This window comes from Herpailurus yagouaroundi, unplaced genomic scaffold (assembly GCF_014898765.1).
Source record: "Herpailurus yagouaroundi ecotype Mexico unplaced genomic scaffold, PumYag 28, whole genome shotgun sequence".
In the NCBI taxonomy this organism is placed as follows: Eukaryota; Metazoa; Chordata; class Mammalia; order Carnivora; family Felidae; genus Herpailurus; species Herpailurus yagouaroundi.
The window spans coordinates 167,188,939-167,209,466 of NW_024412376.1; the positions used below are offsets into that span (position 1 = coordinate 167,188,939).

General features: G+C 43.5%; 1 protein-coding gene across 4 annotated transcripts in view; it reads left to right on the forward strand.

Moving 5' to 3' along the window:
- Positions 1–20,528, forward strand: part of TNIP2 (TNFAIP3 interacting protein 2) — a 35,714-nt gene that overhangs the window by 501 nt on the left and 14,685 nt on the right. The window contains exon 1 of one of the 4 annotated variants that reach the window (XM_040489331.1): positions 37–284. The exons of 2 other annotated variants lie outside the window; for them this stretch is intronic. Coding sequence is in view for 1 of the 2 variants with exons in the window: in XM_040489323.1 (XP_040345257.1) it covers positions 16,987–17,040 (54 nt within the window). In the remaining variant the exon portion in view is untranslated. Of the gene's footprint in view, positions 1–36; positions 285–16,085; positions 17,041–20,528 lie in introns of those variants that run through there. One more of the 4 variants, XM_040489323.1, reaches the window with a different exon arrangement.

The following is a 20,528-nucleotide window of genomic DNA, read 5'->3' on the forward strand; positions in this document are numbered from 1 at the left end:
AAAACTGCCCGTTACTGTTCCGGAAAGGATAGGCTTCTTTGGAACAGCAGAGAACGGCCACCCAGGACCAGCACGCTAAGGCAAAACCCTTCGCTAGGGCACGGAACGCCGAGGACGCTGTCTTATGGGGGGCGGGGGCTGTTGTAAACAGAAAGCCCATTGGAGGAAACTGGGAGCTGGAAGTGTGGTGGCTTCTCATTGGCTGGGCTGCTGCCGGAGCCGGAGGAAACCTTCCTTCCTCCTGGGATCGTGAAGCAGTAGGGCCTCGCCAGGCCCCTCTTCCGGTGGGACCTGCAGTCGAGGAGGCGTGGTTCTCACTAAAGTTTCCTCTTACTGATTCTCACAGTTCGGGTCTGACAGGCGTGTGCCACGTTGCGTGTGAGGGTTGTGCGTGCTTGTTGGCTGGCCCGTGCTGGGTTCCGAGGGAGGAGCGTTCTGGTCAGTTCTGAGGTGTGTGTGCGTGAGTTGGCTTCCGGACGGTGTGCTCCCGTGTCGTGTGGGGAGATGTGTGTCGGTTGGTTCTGAGGGGCGCGTGCGCCTGTTGGGTCTGAGGGTGGTTCTGTAGGAGGGGTGTTTTTTTCCGGTTGGTTGTGAGGGTTGTCTATGTGTTGTGTTCTGAGGGGTGTGCTCCATGTGTGTCCATTTATATCTGAAGGTTGTGTTCGGTTTAAGGGTTGTGTGTGTGCAGCCGTGGTGGGCACGAGGGTTGTATGTCTGTGTTGGTTCTGAGGTGTGTAAGCCCCATGTGGGTTTTGAGGAGGGCGCGTGCCTGTTTCGGTCTGAAGGTTGTGCGTTCGTGTTCACTCTGAGGGTTTGTGAGGGTGTCAGATTCTGGGGAGCGTATCCCGTGTTGGGTCAAAGGGTGTCTGCCTGTGTTGGGACCTGAGGGGTGTGCGCTCACGTTGAGGTTGCGGGGCCTTGTTGGTCTGAAGGTGTGTGTGTTCCGATGTCGGGTGTGCGGCCTGTGATGCTTGTACTGGGTTGTGCGGGGGGGGTGGGGTCTTGGGGGTGTGTGCCGAGCTGCGTGTGTGTGTGTGTGTGTGTGTGTGTGTGTGTGTGTGTGTGTGTGTTAGGTTCTGAGTTGTGTGCTCCTGTGCTGGGTATGGAGCGGCGTGTGCCCGTCTGAGTCTGAGGGTTGTGAGTCCACGTTGGTTTCCGAGGGGTGTCTGTGCTCCTGTGTGGGGCCTGAGGGGGGACCCGTGTTGGTTCTGGGGGGCTCGTGCCTATTTTGGGCTCTTGGGGGGGGCTCCCATATTGGGTCTTGAGGGTGTGTGCCGAGCTGCGTCTGAGGGTTGGGTGTCTGTTGTTCTGAGTGGTGGGTCCGTGTTGGGTCTGAGGGTTGAGTTCCACTTGGTTATAAAGGGCTGGCTGTCCTCGTTGGTTCTGATAGCTGTGTCTCTCCGCGGTGGATCTGAGGGATATGGGTTTGTGTTGATTCTGAGAGGTATAAGTACGTGTTAGGTTCCGAGGGGGGTGCTCTCATCCTGGGTTCGAGGCATGTGTGCACGTGTTAGGTCTTGAGGGGTATGCTCCCAAGTTGGGTGAGAATGTTGGTGCCTGTGTTGGTCTGAGGTGCGTGCTCCCGTGTTGGTTGTGAGGGGTGTGCCTCTTTTGGGTTCTGTGGTGGGGCGTGCCTCCGTTAGGTCTAAGGGTTGCGTGTCCTTGGCTCTACAAGTGTGTGTCTGTGTTAATTTGAGAGGTGATGTGCCTGTTTTAGGTTCTTAGAGGTGTGCCTTGGGATTGGGTTCTGAGGGGTCTGCTCTTGTGCGCCTATTATGGGTTGTGAGGGGTGTATGTGCCCATGTTGGTTCTGGGGTATGTGTGCCTGCGTAAGGCCTAAGGCATTGTGTTTATGTTGGGTTCTGAGGGGCTTGTGCACCTGAGTCGCTTCGCAGTGGTGTGTGTGTCTATTTTAGGTTTGAGGTGTTTACATTTGTTTGTTTGTTTGTTTTATTAACGTTTTTCATTTATTTTTGAGACAGAGAGAGACAGAGCATGAACGGGGGAGGGTTAGAGAGAGAGGGAGACACAGAATCGGAAGCAGGCTCCAGGCTCTGAGCCATCAGCCCAGAGCCCGACGCGGGGCTCGAACTCACAGACCGCGAGATCGTGACCTGAGCCGAAGTCGGACGCTCAACCGACTGAGCCACCCAGGCGCCCCGAGGTGTTTACATTTGTGTCAGTTCCGAGGTGTGTGTGTGTGTACACATGTTGGCTTCAGAGTGTTGTGCTCCCGTGTTTGTTGTGAGGAGTGTGTGTGCTCATCTGGATTAGAGGGTTGTGTGTCTGTGTTGGTTCTGAGGAGCGTGTATTGCTGTGTTGTGCCCATATTGGGTCCGCTGGTTGTATGTCCATGATGTTTCTGAGGGGTGTGTGCCCGTGTTGTGTTCTGAGGGTTGTGTGGCCATGTTGGTTTCTGAGAGGTGTTCTGTCTGTGTTGGGTTTGAGATGTGCATGTTCAGTGTTGGTTCTGAAGGGTGTGCTCCCATATTGGGTGAGGGTGTGTGTCCCTGTTGATTTTGAGGTGTGTTTTTGCTCCTGTGTTTGGTCTAAAGGGTGTGTGTCCCTGTTTTGGGTTCTGAGATGTTTGTCCATGTAGGGTTTGAGGTGTGTGTGAGCCCATGTAAGTTCTGGAGTATGTGTGCACTCATGTTGGGTTCTGAGGGATTTTTGTGCCAGGTCACATGTGTATTGAGGGGTGTGAGTAGGTGTTCATTTTGAAGGGGGTGTGTGTTCCCATTTTGAGTTGAAGGTATGTGCTTATGTGCTCTGTGTTAAGTTCTGAGTGGTGTGTGTGCCTGCGTTGGGTCTGAGGGTTGTGTGTCCATGTTGGTTCTGAGGGTGTTTTCTGTTTGTGTTGTGCTGAGGCGTATGTGTTCTTGTTGGTTATGAAGTTTTGTGGGTGTATTAGATGTTGAGGAAGGGCTCCCATGCTGTCTGAGGAAAGTTTGTGTGCATGTGGTGGATTCTGGGAGGTATGTGTGCCCGTTTGGGTTCTGAAGTGTCTGTGTGCTCTTGTTAGGTGGAAGGGTGGATGTGTGTCCATGTTGGCTGGGAGGGGGTGTGTGTCTGTGTTGGGCCTGAGGTTATCTGCCTATTTGGAGTTACGATGGGTGTGTGTTTGTGTTCATACCCCCTTGTTGGGTATGAGGGTTGTGTGAAACTGTACTGTGTTCTGACGGGTGTTTGCCTGTGTTGGGTCTGAGGGATGTGCACCCATGTTGTGTTCTGAGGGGTATGTTTGCCTGTGTTAAGCTTTAGGGTTGTGTGTGCATGTTGGTTTTAAGGGTGTGTGCCTGTGTTGAGTTTTGAGGGTTGTGCGTCCTATTGGTTCTGAGGGCTGTGTATCTTGTTGCTTTTAGGCATGTGTCCTTGTTGTGTTATGAGGAGTGTGTGCCCATGTTGAGTGTCATAGGTGTGTATCCATTTTGGATTCTGAGAGGTGTGTGTGTCCTCGTTGACTATGGATGTGTGTGCCCATATTGGGTCTAAGGTATCTGTGTGCCCCATGGAGAGTCGGTGTCTGCTCCCACGGTGGTTCTGTAGGGTCTGCGTGCCTGTAGGTGGGTTCTGAGGATGTGTGTACAGTTGGGTGTTTTGCCTGTTTTGGGTGTGAGGCTTGTATGCCTGTGTTGGGTTCTAAAGGGCATGTGTGCTTATCTGAGGGTTGTGTGTTTTTGTTTATTCTGAGGGCTTTGTCCTTGTTGACATCTGAGGGTTGTGTTCCCTCATTGGGTTCTGAGTGGTGTGTGTCCCTTTTGGATCTGATGGGTATTTGCCTGTTTTTGTTCTGAGAGTGTGAGTGCCTCCATGTTGGGTCCTAGGGGCATGAGACTCCATGTTGGGTTGATGAGTGTATACCTTTGTCGTGTCTGAGGTTTGTGTGTGCATGTGGGGGTGAGGGGAATGTGCCCATGTTGTGTCTGTGGGTGTGTGCACCTGTATTGGGTTCTGTGGGTTGTGTATGCCTGTGTTGGTGTGTGGGTTGTGTCTGAGTTCATTCTGAGGGGTGTGTGTTTGTGTTGGTTCTAAGGGTTGTCTGTGTGTGTTGAGTTCTGAGGGGTCTACTCCCATGGGCATGAGGTGTGTGTGGCTGAGCTGTTTTCTGAGGGGTATATGCATTAATGTGGGATTCTGAGGGGGTTGTGTACCCATGTCAGGTCTGAGGGGGTGTGTGCACCAGTATTGAGTCGTGAGAGGTGTGTGTGCGCATGTTGGTTCTGAAGAGTATGTGTGTTCTCATGTTGGGCCTACGTGTTGTGTGCAGCCGTCTTGGGTTCTGAGGGATGTGTGTGCCTGTGTTAGGTCTAAGGGTTGTGTGTTCACGTGTCTTTGTTGGGTCCGTGGGGTATGTGTGCATATGTTAGGCTAAAGGGTTATGTTTCTGTGTTAGTTCTGTGGGTGTGTGTGTGTCCGTGTTGGGTTTGAAGGGTGTGTGCCCATTTTGGGTTGTGAGCAGTGTGTGTTTGGGTTGGGTTCTGAGTGTCTCCTCCAGGAGTGGGTATGAGGGCTGTGTGTCGTGTTGGGTTCTGAGGGGTGTTGTGCCCATATTGAATATGAGGGTGTGTATTTGGGTTTGTTTGGAGAATTGTGTGCATGTGTTATGTTCTAAGGACTGTATTCCATATTGTGTTGAGAAGCGTGTGCCCATTTACATGTTAGGGTTGTGTTAGGTTTAAGGTTTGTGTGTCTGTGTTGGTTCTGAGGGGTGTGTGTTCCCATGTTGGGTTCTGAGGAGTGTGTGGCCTGTTTAGGTGAAAGAGTTGTATGTCCATATTGGTTCTGAGGGCTGTGTGTACCCATGTGTTTCATGTTCGTTCTGGGGGGTGTGAACATATCTTAAATTCTGAGGAGTGTGCGCCCATGTTGTGTTCTAAGGGGTGTGAGCCTAGGTTGGGCTTTGAGGAGTGTGTGTGACTATTTGGGTCTGAGGGTTGTGTATTCGTGTTAGTGATAAGGGATGTTCCTGTGTTGTGTCTGAGGGTTGTGTGTTAGATTCTGAGGAATGTGCCCTATGTTGGGTCTGAGGGTTGTGTCCATGTTGGTTCAGCGGGCTGTGTGTGACCCTGTTGGTTCTGAGGAGTGCCTGCGCTCCCATGTTGGGTTCTGTGGAGTGCGGGGCCCGTGTTAGGCCTAAGCGTTTTATGTCTGTGTTGATTTTGAGGCTTGTGTGTCTGTGTGGGTCTGAGGATTGCTTTCCATTTGGTTGTGAAGAGGTCTTTCCTTGTTGGTTCTGATTGCTGTGTGTGCCCATGTTGGGTCTGAGGGTGTGTGTTCCTGTTGCTTCTGAGAGATGCCAGCATCTGTTAGGTTCTGAGGGGTGTTCTCATGCTGGGTGCTGAGGGGAGTGTGCCAGTGTTTGGTCTGAAGGATGTGTCTGTGGTGGATTTGAAGGCTTTGTGTGCTTACGTTATGGATCTGAGGGTGTGTGCGCCTGTGTTGCTTCTGAGGTGTGTCTCTTACTGTCTGTTTTGAGTTGTGTGTGCCTGTTTTAGCATCTGAGGTGTGAGCTCCCATGTTAGGTGTGACGGGTGTGTGTGCCCCTTTTGGGTTTCTGGGGCCGTGTGCATTCATTTTGTGTTCAAGGGGGTGTGTTCTGTTTTGGGAGAGGGGTGTGTGCTCCGTTTGGGTTCTGAAAGGTTTGCCTGTTTGGGCTCTAAGGATGTGTTCCTGTTTGGGGTTCTGAGACGGGGGTGTGTGTTGTGTTCTGAGGGGTCTGTACCTGTGTTAGGGCTGAGGGCTGTGTGTGCCAGTGTTGAATCTGATGAACGTGTTTGTTTTGGGTTCAGAGGAGTCTGCTCTCATGTTGAAAACCTGAGACGTGTGTGACCCTGTGGGTTATGGGGGGTTTGTGTGCGTGTTGGATTCTGCGGGACTTTGGGTTCTGATGTCTTTGTTAGGTTCTAAGGTGTGTGTGTGCCACTTTTAGGTTTGAGAAGTGTGCACCTATGTTGGGCTTCAGGGATATGTGTGTGTGCACATGGAAGGTTCTATATATGTGTATGTTTGCGTTTAATTGTGTGTGTAGACACTAGATTCTGGGTGTGTGTGTGTGTGTGTGTGTGTGTGTGTGTGTGTGTGTGTGTAGTACATGGGTATAGACTCCTGGTGTGTATGTGTTCACATTGGGTTCTGGGCCATGTGAACCCCTGTTACGTTCTGGGGTGACTTTTAGCCCCGGTTGTAAATGAATCTTTCAGTAGCAATAGCTCCCTGATGCTGGGACCCATGACAATGGCAGTGCCTGCTAGAGTGTCAAGTAACGCACTTAAGTCTTACTTTCCCTCCTCCTCCTCCTTGTCATTGATGTTATGTCTGTCGTTTTGAAATACCATAAGCACTCAGACCAGGAGCAAGAGTAACAGTATTTTTCTAGAACAGCTGTTTGGAAGTGCCTCCACACGTTTGGATGAACTCGTGTTCCATTTGGGCCATAGCTATCATCTGGGTCGTCCCAGGAAAGAAGCTAGGTCTACAAAGGGATTACACTGCAAAAGACAATTTTCACTTCTTAGCTTTGTCCTGCAGCCAGATTGTAGACTGAAAAAGAGACTTTCCCTCACCACCACCCCCCTTTTACTATAAAAGTAATTTTGAATATCTGAAAAATAGAGGAAAGGACAGAGAATAAACTAACAGCCACTGTAATCCCACAATGTGGGGGATAACCAGTGTTAATTTCTTGGCATGCCTCCTTCCTGTTTTTCCTTTACACACTGGGCGCGGTTGAGTTCCTGCTGTCTGTACATTTTACTTCATATCACATTGCCAGTATTTTCTCATCTGCTTTGTTTTAAATGCCTCTGGAAGCCAGATGTCTCCCTCACTCCAGCTCTCTCCCTCTTCTGGGGAGAGTGGTTCATAACTCATCAGGGCAGAAGAAAAATTTAGAAGTCACCTGGTCTGCACCGCTGATCTTAGTGTCATGGACACCAGGAGCCATAGATGAGTGCAGAGTGGGGACCCGAGCACATCATTTCTGCCACCCACTCGCACACACCTGCAAGTAGCAGTACTCTACCTGTAGTCTGGCGGCCACTGGTGTTCAGCCTACAGGTTCAGCACTGGCCTGCTGTGGCCCCACAGCCTCTAAGCAGGTCCCAGACAGAACCAGATCTAAAGTCCTACATCTGTATGGTCCTTTACCCCAACATGTAGGTTTTGTTTTAGGATTTTTAACTATTTAAGGAGCATTTTAACAATCTGGTATCTTATGTGATTACATGTTTGTTGCTTACTCCTGTATCTGTCTGGGTCTGTCACAGAACCTGTGGAGGAATAGAGAGACTTCCCACTGTGCAGAGTGAAAACAATGAGAAGACTTGATCAATAGGTTGGTCTCACCAGTGGCCATGTCAGTTAGGAGCAGGGAGCCTGGGTTGGGAGACCGGGAGTTCCCAGAGAGGATGCTGAGGCTGTATCCTCAGCTGTGTAGGGACTGCCAGGTGACTGAGCTGTAGCTAGCATGTGATAGGGCCAGACCATTCTTGGGAATTGTGGTTCTTTTTGCCGCCACAGTAAGACTCAAGAACGTATCTCATTTGTAACACAAGGCCTGTACGGGTAACTTTACAAGCTCCTCTAGTTAAGACTTTCTGGGATAATGGTGCTAATTCACTATGTGGCCCATAACTGCTCAACCCCATCTTATCACCACCCAGGGTACTAGGTGGACCCTGCCTAGTCCTGACATACCAGCTTTCTCTCCCACCTTTTCTTTCCCTGTTCTGCCATGCTTTCTATTGAGTGGAACGGCAAACATCCTTTACAATAAACTATATTAGGGGTGTGTGTGTGTGTGTGTGTGTGTTTTGTTTGTGTTTTGTTTGTTTTTAACCATCTGTCTATCTTCGTACCTTTAGCCATTAAGAAAAAATTTCCCATCTTCCTGCCCCCTAACCTCCAACCTTGGGAAGTATTCTACTCTCTGTCTTTATGATTTGATTAGGGACCTCATAGAAGTGGAATCATACAGTATTTGTCCTTTTGTGATGGGCTTATTTCACTTAGTATAATGTCCTGTAGGTTTATTCATGTTGTATCATGTGCCAGAATTTCCTTCTTTTTAAGGCCGAAAAATATTACATTGTACGTATATACCACATTTTGCTTATCCATTCATCTGTTGATAGACACTTTGGTTGCTTCCATATTTCAGCTATTATGAATAACACTGCCTCTATGAATACATGTGTACAAATCTATCTTTGAGACCCTGCTTTTGATTCTTTGGGGTATGTACCCAGAAGTGGAATTGCTGGATCATATGGTAATTCTGTGTAACTTTTTGAGGACCACAAAAAGTTTGGTCCTTTTTGAGACCAAAAAACTTTTTGAGAACCACCATACTGTTTTCCACAGTGCTGTACCACATTCTGTTTTCCACAGTGCACAGAGTTGCAATTTCTCTACATCCTCACCAATATTAATTATTTTCTTTTTTTAACAGTAGCCATTCTAATGGGTGTGTCGTGATTTAATACAAAATGATGACAGTTTTGATTTGCAATTTCCTAATGATTAGTGATGTTGAGCATCATTTCACATGCTTATTGGTCATTTGTATATCTTCTTTGAAGAAATGTCAAGTCGTTTGCCCAGTTTTGAATTGGTTACTTGGTTGTTGTGGAGTTTTAGGAATACTCTATTGGCATACCTCATTTTATTGAACTTCTCAGATACTGTTTTTTACAAATTGAAAGTTTGTGATGGGGTGCCTGGCTGGCTCAGTTGGTGGTGTGTGTGCCTCTTGATCTCAGGGTTGTGGGATCAGGCCCTGTGTTGGGTGTAGAGTTTTTGTTTTTTAATAAAATCTTTTAAAAAAATGTTTGTGACAACCCTGCACCAAGTAACTCTTTTGGCACATTTTTCCAACAGCATTTGCTCACTTCATGTCTATGTGTCATAGTTTGGTAATTCTCGCAATATTTCAAGTTTTTCATTATTATCATGTTTGTTATGGTGATATGTGATCAATGATCTTTGATATTACTATTGTAATTTTGGGGGGCATCAGGAACTATGCCCATATAAGACAGCAAACTTAATCAATACATGTGTGTGTTCTGATTGCACCACTGACTATCCATTCCCCCATCTATCTCCCTCTCTTCAGGCCTCCCCACTCCCTGAGATACAGCAGTACTGAAATTAGGCTAACTGACAACCAACCCCACAGTGGCCTCTGAGGGTTCAAGTGAAAGGAAAGGTCACGCATCTCTCACTTGAAATCAAAAGCTAGACATGATGAAGCTGAGTGAGGGAGGGATGTCTAAAGCCAAGATAGGCTGAAAGGTAGGCCTCTTGTACCAAACGGCCAAGTTGCAAATGCCAAGGAAAAGTTCCTCAAGGAAATGAGTGCTACTCCAGTGAGCACGTGAATGATAAGAAAGGGAAATGGCCTAACTACCGGTAGGGAGAAAATGTCAGTGGTCTGGAAGGAAGATCAAAACAGCTGCAATACTCTCTTAAACCAAAGCCTCTTCCAGAGCAAGGCCCTGACTCTCTTCGATTCCGTGAGGGCTGGAGGAGGAGAGGAAGCTGCAGAAGAAAAATCGGAAGCTTGCAGAGGTTGGTTCATGAGATTTAAGAAAGACGCCGTCTCCATGACACAAAAGTGCCAAGTGAGGCAGCAAGTGCTGATGGAGAAGCTGCAGCAAGTTCTCCAGAAGGTCTAGCTAGGATAATTCATGAAGGAGGCCACACTAAACAATGGATTCTCAGTGTAGACGAAAACAGCCTCATTTGGGGAGAAGACTGGGACTGTCATCGCTAGAGAGGAGAAGTCAGTGCCTGACTTCAAAGTTTCAAGGGACAAGCAGATTCTCTTGTTAGGGGCTAATGTAGCTGGTGACTTGAAGTTGGAGCCAGTGCTCATTTACTGTTGGGAAAATCCTAGGACCCTGAAGAACTGTGCTGAATCTACTCTGCCTGCGCTCTACAGATGGAACAACAAAGCCTGGATGATAGCATATCTGTTTACATCATGGTTTACCAAATATCTGAAGCCGACTGTTCAGACCTACAGTTCAGAAAAAAAGATTCCTCTCAAAATAATACTGCTCATTGACATTGTACCCAGTCACCCAAGAGCTCTGATGATGTAAAGCAAGATTAATGTTTTCATGCCTGCTAACAGACCATCCATTCTGCAGCCCGTGGTGCAAGGAATAATTTTGACTTTGAAGTCTTATTTAAGAAATAAATTTCATAAGGTTGTAGATGTCATAAATAGTGATTCCTCTGATGGATCTGGGCAAATTGAAAACCTGGAAATGACTCACCATTCTAGATGCCATTAAGAATATTCATGGTTCATGGAAGAGGTCATGATATCAATATTAACAGGAGTTTTGAAAAAGTGGGTTCCAGCCCTCATGGAAGACTTTGAGGGGTTCAAGACTCAATGGGCGAAGTCATTGCAGATGTGGAAATGGCAAGAGAACTAAAATCAAGAGTGGAACCTCAAGATGGGACTGAATTGTTGAGATCTCATGATAAAACTTGAATAGAGGAGGAGGTGCTTCTTTGGGGGAGCACAGAAAGTGGTTTCTTGAGATGGAATCTACTGGTGAAGATGCTATGAAGATTGTTGAAATGACAACAAGGATTTAGAATGTTGCATAAACTTAGTTGACAAAGAGTGGCAGTGTTTGAGAGGACTGACTCCAATTTTGAAAGTTCTGTGGGTAGAATGCTATCAAACACCATCACATGCTACAGAGAAATTCTTTTGTTTCCTGTGCTCTGGTGTCATATCTAAGAAAACATTGCCAAATTCAATATTGTGAAGTTTTGGCCTATGTTTCTTACAAGAGTTTTATAGTTTTAGGTCTTAAGTCTGATCCATTTTGGATTAGTTTTTGTATATGGTGTGAGGTAGGGGTCCAATTTTATGCTGCATGTGGATGTCCTGTTTTCCCAGTGCCATTTGTTGAAAAAAGTTATCCTTTCCCAGTCTTAGCACCCTTGTCAACAACCATTTGACCATATATGCAAGGGTTTATTTCTGGGCTCCCTATTCTGTTTCCTTGTAAATGTCTGTTTTTATGCCAGTACCACACTGTCTTGGTTACTGTAGCTTTGTAGTCAGTTTTGAATTCGGATAGTATGAGTCCTGCTTTGTTCCTTTTTTCTTCTTCTAAGATTGTGTTGAGTATTTGGAGTCCCTTGAGATTCTATATGAATTTTAGGATGAATTTTTCTATTTCTCCAAAAACAAAAATTATCTGGATTTTGATAGCAATTGCATCGAATCTATAGATCACTTTGGGTAATGTTAACCTTAAGAATAAAACTCAGTTATTTACTAGCAAAACCATATTCGGGTTAGTAGAGAATTGCAATTCATGCAAGGTACAGCAAAACCATAAGCAAGTCCAGAGAACAAAGGAAAAGAATGCTCTTTTATAGAGGAAAGGGGGAGCTGGGAGGGCTGTCATAAACAAACAGTCCATTGGAGTAAACGGAGTTTGAGGTGTAGTGACTTCGCATTGGTTGAGTTCTGACAGTCTTTCATGGGCTGGGCTGTTGCTGGTGGAGGAGAGAACCTTTTTTCCTTCTGCTGGGATAGTGAAATACAGTTGACACTTGAACAGTATGGGGGTTATGGGTGCCGTCCTCCTCTGCAGTTGAAAATCCAAGTATAACTCCTGACTCCCCAGAAAGCCTAACTACTGATAGCCTACTGTTGACTGAAAGCCTTACCAATGACATAAACAGTTGATTAACACTTACTTTGTGTTGTAAGTATTATATGCTGTACGCTTTTTCTTTAAATCTTTAAGGAGGCTCCATACCTAACATGGGGCTTGGATCTACAACCCCAAGATTGAGAGCTGCATGCTTTCCTGACTGAGTCAGCCGGGTGTCCTTACATGCTGTATTCTTCAAGTAAACTAGCGAAAAGAAAATGTTAAGAAAATTAAGAACATTCCTGTCCAGATGCAAGATACATCTTTTCCTGTTGGTTCTGCAGTTGACAAGTGGCAGGGGATGAGGGCCCCGATTCCATTTTAGTGAAGTTTCCCTTAATACTTTTCACATTAGTATTGACATTTTAACACTATTAAGTCTTCCAGTCTGTGAACATGGGGTGTGTTTCCATTTATTTCTGTCCTAATTTCTTTTCTTTAAAAAAATTTTTTTGTTATGTTTATTTTGGAGAGAGAGACAGAGTGTGAGTGGGGAGGGGTAGAGAGAGAGGGAGACACAGAATCTGAAGCAGGCTCCAGGCACTGAGCTGTCAGCACAGAGCCTGATGTGGGGCTCGAACTCATGAACTGTGGGATCATGACCTGAGCCGACGTTGGCCACTTAACGGATAGAGCCACTCAGGCGCCCCTGTCCTAATTTCAGTAATGTTTTGTAGTTTTCACTGTACAAGTCTTCCATCTCCTTGAGTAAATGACTTCCTAAGTCTTTTATTCTTTTTGATGTTGTTGTAAATGGGATTGCTTTTGTAATTTCTCTTTCAGATTCTTCATTGTTAGTGTGTAGAAATACTCCTGTTTTTTGTTGCCTTTGTCTCCTGGTATTTGCTGAATTCATTTAGTCTAAGTTATTTTGCATGTGTGTGTAATAGTTTTCTACATATAAGATTATATCATATGCAAACATCATTTTACTTCCTATTTGGATGCCTTTTCTTTTTCTTTTTTTCCTACTTGTTCTGGCTAGAATGTCTAGTACTATTTTGCATAGTAGTGGTGAAAGTGGGCACTATTGACTTGTTCCTGATCTTAGAGGAAAAGCTTTCAGTTTCACTATTGAGTATGATACTTGCTGTGGGTGTTTCAAATATAGCTTTTATTGCGTGGAGGTAGTTTTTGCCTCAGTTGATATGAGTATGTGTCTCCCCCCTTCACTCTGTTAGTGTAGTCTATTACATTGATCAATTTTGTTTTCCTTATTTTTTTTATGAAATATGTTTGTGAACTTAAGCACAGCAGTATAATTGTGTAACAAATCCAGTGAAAAACTGTCTGATTGGAAAGGTTTAATAATAACATTTTGTTCACTCTAAGGGATTGATGTTGACTCATAGATAGAAAACAAACATCAAACACGTATATTGTGCTTCTTGCCACCTAAAAGGCTTAATTCTCAGGTCATTATTATTAGATATTTATCAACAATTGTCTAATTATCTTGAGGTATAGTATAAATGAGAATAAATGATAGGTATGTCAAGAACACGATCAATTTGTAACATGTAGAAAATAGAACTAAAGTGCAAACAGAAATAATTCAGAGCCTATCAATACATAACTAAAATGCTTAATAATTGCCCAGTTCGTCCACATTGGCCTCTGATCCTTCTACACTGCTGTCCAGAAGATAGATATGCTGCACCTCTTATTTCAAAAAGCCATGAACCTTAGTGATGAGCATCACCTTTTCACTGTCTTTAAGAAAATGATGAAGCTTGCTAAAGTTGCCTTGTAGGGAGTTCACAAGGGATTTGTAGAAGTACTCTGGGCTATAATTCTTTCTTATTATTGGGCACCAATGAGAAGCAAGTGTTAAACACTGAAAAACAGTACATTTTAAATCTTGTTCTGCTGCTTCCTAGCTATGTTAGTTTGGGCAAGTCACTTAATGTTCTGGTTTTCTCATCAGTAGAACTAAAATAACAATGCCTAGCTCATAGGACAATTTATGTATTTATTCATTAGTCATTAGACAGTTGTTGAATGCCTACTGTATGCCAGATGTTTTGACTGGCCCTGGGAATGCAGAAAGGATCAAGAAAGGCAGATTCCTATTGTTATGAAACATATACTAGTTGAGAAAACAGATACCATAGAAATAATAGCCTTTGTGGAAAATACACAAAATGGATGTATAGTACATTGTTTTATGTTATGAGGAGCACATGATCTAACATATATAAAGAGCATAGCATAATCTGCACACAGGTGGTACTCAGAAGATGTGAATGTCATCTACCATTGCCAGTTAGGTGTTTATTGAGCATCTTCTGCATAGGAGTGGAATGTGTATGAGCAGGCACTATGGGTTATGTTTTTCCATTTTTCCCAGTATTGATTATATTTACATTCATTTTACAAGCATGTGTATGTGCCAGGATTGTACAAGGCTCTGGATCAGTGTTAATCCAGTATAATTAGAGTGAAGAGTGTAGAGAATAATACAGGAAGTGGCTGTAAAGTTAAATTGGAGCAGACTGAGACTGCTTTTACTACCTTATAAAGGTGTTAATTGCATTCTTTTACACGCTAGGCTAGGGAAATGCAAAGATGATTGAGGTTGAAGCTTGCACTTCAAATTGTGGAATCACATAAATGTGATTCACATTATATGCACATAAATGATCACTTTTTTTTCTTCCTTACTAATTTGGATGCTTTTTCTCTATTTTTCTTGCCTGATTGTTACTGCTAGGACTTCCAGTACTGTGTTGAATAAAAGTAGTGAGAGTGGGCATCTTTGTTTTGTTCCTGATCTCAGAGGAAAAACTCTGTTTTTCACCCATTGATATGATGTTAGCTGTGGGTTTTTCTTTTTTTTTTTTTTTAATTTTTTTTTCAACGTTTTTTATTTATTTTTGGGACAGAGAGAGACAGAGCATGAACGGGGGAGGGGCAGAGAGAGAGGGAGACACAGAATCGGAAACAGGCTCCAGGCTCTGAGCCATCAGCCCAGAGCCCAATGCGGGGCTCGAACTCACGGACCGCGAGATCGTGACCTGGCTGAAGTCGGACGCTTAACCGACCGCGCCACCCAGGCGCCCCTAGCTGTGGGTTTTTCATATATGGTCTTTACTATGTTGAGGTGTGTTCTCTTTATACCTACTTTGTTGAGTTTTTAATGAATGGATGTTGTATTTTCTCAAATGCTTTTTTGGCATCTATCGATATGATCTTATGTTTTTTATCCTTTCTTTTGTTAATGTGATGTGTCATGTTGATTGATTTGAGAATATTGAACCACCCTTGGATCCCTGCAGTAAACCCCATTTGATGATGGTGAAAGATTTTTTTAATGTATTGTTGCATTCAGTTTGGTAATATTTTTTTTTTTTATTTTTTTTTTCAACATTTATTTATTTTTGGGACAGAGAGACACAGAGCATGAACGGGGGAGGGGCAGAGAGAGAGAGGGAGACACAGAATCGGAAACAGGGTCCAGGCTCTGAGCCATCAGCCCAGAGCCCGACGCGGGGCTCGAACTCGCGGACCGCGAGATCGTGACCTGGCTGAAGTTGGACGCTTAACCGACTGCGCCACCCAGGCGCCCCCAGTTTGGTAATATTTTGTTAAGTTTTGCATCTATGTTCATCAGAGATACTGGCCTGTAGTTAAAAAAAAATTTTTTTTTAATGTTTATTTATTGTTGAGACAGAGAGAGAGACAGAGCATGAACAGGGGAGGGTCAGAGAGAGGGAGACACAGAATCCGAAGCAGGCTTCAGGCTCTGAGCTATCAGCACAGAGCCTGACGTGGGGCTTGAACCCACGGACCATGAGATCATGACCTGAGCCAAGGTCGGATGCTCAACCCACTGAGCCACCCAGGCGCCCCCTGGCCTCTAGTTTTATTTTGTAGTGTCTTTATCTGGTTTTGGTATCTGGGTAATGCTGGACTCATAGAATGAATTTGGAAGCTGTCCTTCCTCTTCTATTTTTTGGAATAGTTTGAGAAGGATAGGTACTAACTCTTCTTTAAATGTTTGGTAGAATTCACCTATGAAGCCATCTGATCCTGGACTTCAATTTGTTGGGCGTTTTTTGATTACTGATTCAATTTCATTGCTAGTAATTGGCCTGTTCAAATTTTGTATTTCTTCTTGATTTAGCTTTGGCATGTTTTATATTCTTAGGAATATATCCATTCCTTCAAGTTTGTCCAATTTGTTGGCATATAATTTTTCAGAATACTTAATCCTTTGTATTTCTGTGGTGTCAGTTATTTCTCCCCTATCGTTTCTGATTTTATTTAAATTCTCTCTTTTCCTCTCTTTTTGAGGAATCTGGCTAAAGATTTATCAATTTTGTTGATCTTTTCAAAGAACCAGCTTCTGGTTTCATTGATCTGTTTTATTGGTTTTAGTCTCTATTTCATTTATTTCTGCTCTAATCTTTATTATTTCTGGAAAGTTGAGATTTTTTCCCCCCTGAACTTCAGGGTTCTTTCCCTGTGTTGTCCCCTGAGAGGCTTTTATTGATGGGGACAACCTGCCATCAGACCAGATATCTGCTCCCAGTCTGTTAGGGTTGCAGTGTCCCTGAACCACAGGGCTCTCTTTTTGTGCTGCCCTGCATGAAGTTTTGTTTGTGGGTAGGGCCAGCAGTCAGATCAGATGTCTGCCCCAGCCTACTGTTCAGGGGCTGCAGTTGACCTGGTCAACTGTGCTTATCTTCCCTTCTCCCAGGGCAGGAGTCACTTTGGAGTAGTGTTGGCCACTATCAGGGCTGCTTGCTCAATGAGACATCAGATGCCTTGGAGGGACTCTTGCTGAGCGAGGCAGTTAAGATGGGGTGGATCCACAGGAGAATGTGGGGGCAAGAGCATGGCCGTAGTGTTAGCAAGCTAGGTAGCAAGTGTTCATCTTGGCTCCCACAGGTGTCTGGGTGTCTAGGTTGGCAGGGAGGGGAAGAGAAATGGTGGCCACTAGCTCTTTTCTTCTTGGACAAGTCTAACGATCCCTGCTCGCCCTTCCAGTGCGTGCTCAGATTAGTAAATAAATCCTTCCCATATACCCCAGGCACTTTTCAAACCGCTGCTTCTAGGTGGAATTGTTTGTTACGCTGTCTCTCTAAGGGCAGGGACTCAGTGTTCTTAGTGATAATCCCCACTGATTGCCCCTTCTGTTTATGGTTAGTCCTGCAGGTTAGTTTGGTTACCAAATGGGTTCTGCCCTTCTATCATTTTTTTCTGGACAATTAACTGTGGAGAGTTTGGTTTGTTTCCTGCGTTAATTACCCTGATGTATAAATAATCACTTCCTGAAGCAAGTTATGAAATGGATGGAGGAATGTGTAGTGGGAAAATACTGAACTCAGAGTTAAGTATAGAGGTAAGCCAACTTAAGTTTCCAATACAATGACTAATACCAATACACTGGTGTTACAGCGTCAACTGCTTTTTTTTCCCCTTCAGATACAGTTGACATATAACATTATGTTAGTTTCATGTGTACAGCATAATGACTTGATATTTGTATATACTGAGAAGTGATCACTACAATAAAACTAGTTAACATCCATTCACCAGTATTTGTATGTTTAACCATCTTTACATTCCAGTAAAAATATTCCACTTGTGGTGTATAATGCTTTTAGTTTGCTGCCTACTTCAGTTTGCTAGTGTTTTGTTGAGGATTTTTGCATTTGTTCATTGTTCACAAGGGATATTGGTCTCTAGTGTTCCTGTAGTGTCTCTGTCTGGCTTTGGTATCTGGATAATGCTGGCCTCATAGGACGAATTGGGAAGTATTCCCTCATTTTTTTGAAAAAACTTAAGAAGAATTGGTATTCTTTAAATGTTTGGTGGAATTCACCTGTGAAGCTATCAGTTCCAGGGCTTTTCTTTGTTGGGAGGTTTTTGGTTTTTTTTAAATGTTTGTTTATTTTTGAGAGGAAGAGAGGGAGAGAACAAGTTGGGGAGGGGCAGAGAGAGAGGGAGACAGAGGATCCAAAGCAGTCTCCAAGCTGACAGCAAAGAGCCCAATGCAGGGCTTGAACTCACCAACCATGAGAGCATGACCTGAGCCAAAGTCTCGACCCTTAACCAACGGAGCCACCCAGTTGCCTCGGGAGATTTTTTATTATTGATTCAATCTCCTTACTACTTAGAAGTCTATTCAGTTTTTCTATTTCTCCATGATTTAGCCTTGGTAAGTTTTGTGTTTCTAGGAATTTGTTCCTTTCATCTAGGTTATCCAGTTTGTCAGTGACAGTTGTTTATACTACTCTGTTACAATGGTAACGTCTCCATTTTTCATTTCTGATTTTGTTAATTTGTCTTCTTTTTTCCTTAGTCTGCCTAGCAAAAGGTTTGTCAATTTTGTTGACTTTAAAAAAAAAAAATCAAGTACTGGCTTTATTGATTTTTCTCTGTTCTTTTCTGTTCTCTATTTCATTTTTATCTATTCTGTCTTTATGGTTTTTGTCCTTCTGCTAGCTTTGGGTGTAGTTTGTTCTTGTTTTTCTAGTTTCTTAAGTTATAAAATTAAAGGTTGTTGACAGGAAATCTTTCTTGTTTGTAAAGGCAAATGTTTATAGCTTGTTTATAAGTTTATAGCTTGTTAAGATTTTCCCTTTAACACTGCTTTCGCTGGATCCCATAAGTTTTGGTGTATTTTGTTTTCATTTTAATTTTCTCTTAAGTATTTTCTAATTTTCTTGTGATTTCTTCTTTGATTAATTGGTTTAAGAATGTGTTGCTTAATTTCCACAATTTGGTGTATTTTACAGATTTACTTCTGTTGTTGACTTCTAATTTCATCCTTTAATGGTTGGAGAAGACACTTTATATGATATCTGTATTTTAAAATCTACTGAGACTTGGGGTGCCTCAGTGGCTCAGTCTGTTAAGTGTCTGACTCTTGATTTTGGCTCAGGTCATGATCTCACACTTTGTGGGTTCGAGCCCCGTATTAGGCTCCATGTGACGGTATGAGCCTGCTTAGGATTCTCTGTCTTCCTTGCTCTCTGCCCCTGCCCCGCTCACACTCTCTGTCTGTCTGTCACACGCTCTCTCTCTCCCCTGAAATAAATAAACTTAAAAAAATCTACTGAGACTTAATATGTGGTCTAACATATCCTGGAAAATGTCAAAAATCAGTTGTATGCAGTTGTTGCTGGGTGGGCGTTTACACCTCTGTTACTGTGGTTTAAGGCCTTTTTCTTACTTATCTTTAGTCTGGTTGTTTAACCACTACTGAGAGTCAAATATTGACGTCTCTATTATTATAGAACTATTTCTGTCTTCAGTTCTGTCAGTTTTTGCTTCATATAGCCTGTTGTTAGATGCACAAATGCTTGTAATTGTTCTATCTTCTTGCTATATTAAACCTTTTGTTAATGTATAATGTTTTTCCTTGTCTTTTGTAACCTTTTTTGAATTAAAGTATTTTGTCTGATGGGCTCCTGGGTGGCTCCGTTGGTTAAGTGCTGACTTCAGCTCAGGTCATGATCTCACAGTTCATGAGTTCGAGCCCTGCGTCAGGCTCTGTGCTGCTTCGGATTCTGTGTCTCCCTGTCTCTCTGCCCCTCCCCTGCTCATGCTCTGTCTCTCACAAATAAACAAACATTAAAGTATTTTGTTTGATACTGGTATAGGCACCCCTACCTCTCCTTTGGTTACTATTTCCATGAATATGTTTTTCCATCCTTTTTATTTTCAATCTATTTATGTCTTTGGATCTCAAGTGAGTCTTTTGTAGAAAACTAATAGTTGGATCTTGTGTTTTATCCATTAATATTTAAGCTAATTACTGATGAGGATGAACTACTTCTGTTATTTTGCTACTTGTTTTCTAGATGGCTTAAAGCATTTTTCCCTCATTTTCTGCATTACTGTCTTATTTTGTTGATTCAAATTTTTGTAGTGAAATTTTTTTATTCAAATTTTTTTATTCAATATTTTTTGATTCAAATTTTTGTAGTGAAACATTTAAACTCCTTTCCCATTTTCTCTTGTGTATATTCTACAGCTTTTGTGTGAGTGTGTGTGTGTGGTTACCATGGGAATTATGTTTAATATTCTAAAGTCATACTACTTTAAGTTGAATGTTAACTTCAGTAATACAAATTCTGCTCCTTTATGGTTCTGTCCCCACCCCTTTCAGTTGCTGATGTCACAAAATTACATCTTTTTAAAAAAAAATTTTTTTTTTAATGTTTATTCACTTTTGAGAGAGAGAGAGTGAACAGGGGAGGAGCAGAAAGAGAGGGATACAGAATCAGAAGTAGGCTCCAGGCTCTGAGTTGTCACCACAGAGCCCGACGCGGGGCTCAAACTCACAAGCCGCGAAATCATGACCTGAGCTGAAGTTGGATGCTTAACTGACTGAGCCACCCAGGCGCCCCACAAAATTACATCCTTATACATCATGTGCCCCTAAACATAAACTACTCTTTTAAGTTCATTAGTTTCTTGGGGCGCCTGGGTGGCTCAGTCGGTTAAGCGGCTGACTTCGGCTCAGGTCATGATCTTGCGGTCCGTGAGTTCGAGCCCCGTGTTGGGCTCTGTGCTGACAGCTCAGAGCCTGGAGCCTGTTTCAGATTCTGTGTCTCCCTCTCGCTGACCCTCCCCTGTTCATGCTCTGTCTCACTCTGTCTCAAAAATAAATTAAAAAACATTAATTAAAAAAAAATAAAAAAAAATAAATTCATCAGTTTCTTAAATTATGTAGAAAACGTGGAGTTGTAAACTAAAGTTACAATAATACTTTTAGACTAGTAACTTTTATTTAAAAAAAATTTTTTAATGTTTATTCATTTTTGAGACAGAGACAGAGCATGAATGGGGGAAGGTCAGAGAGAGAGGGAGACACAGAAT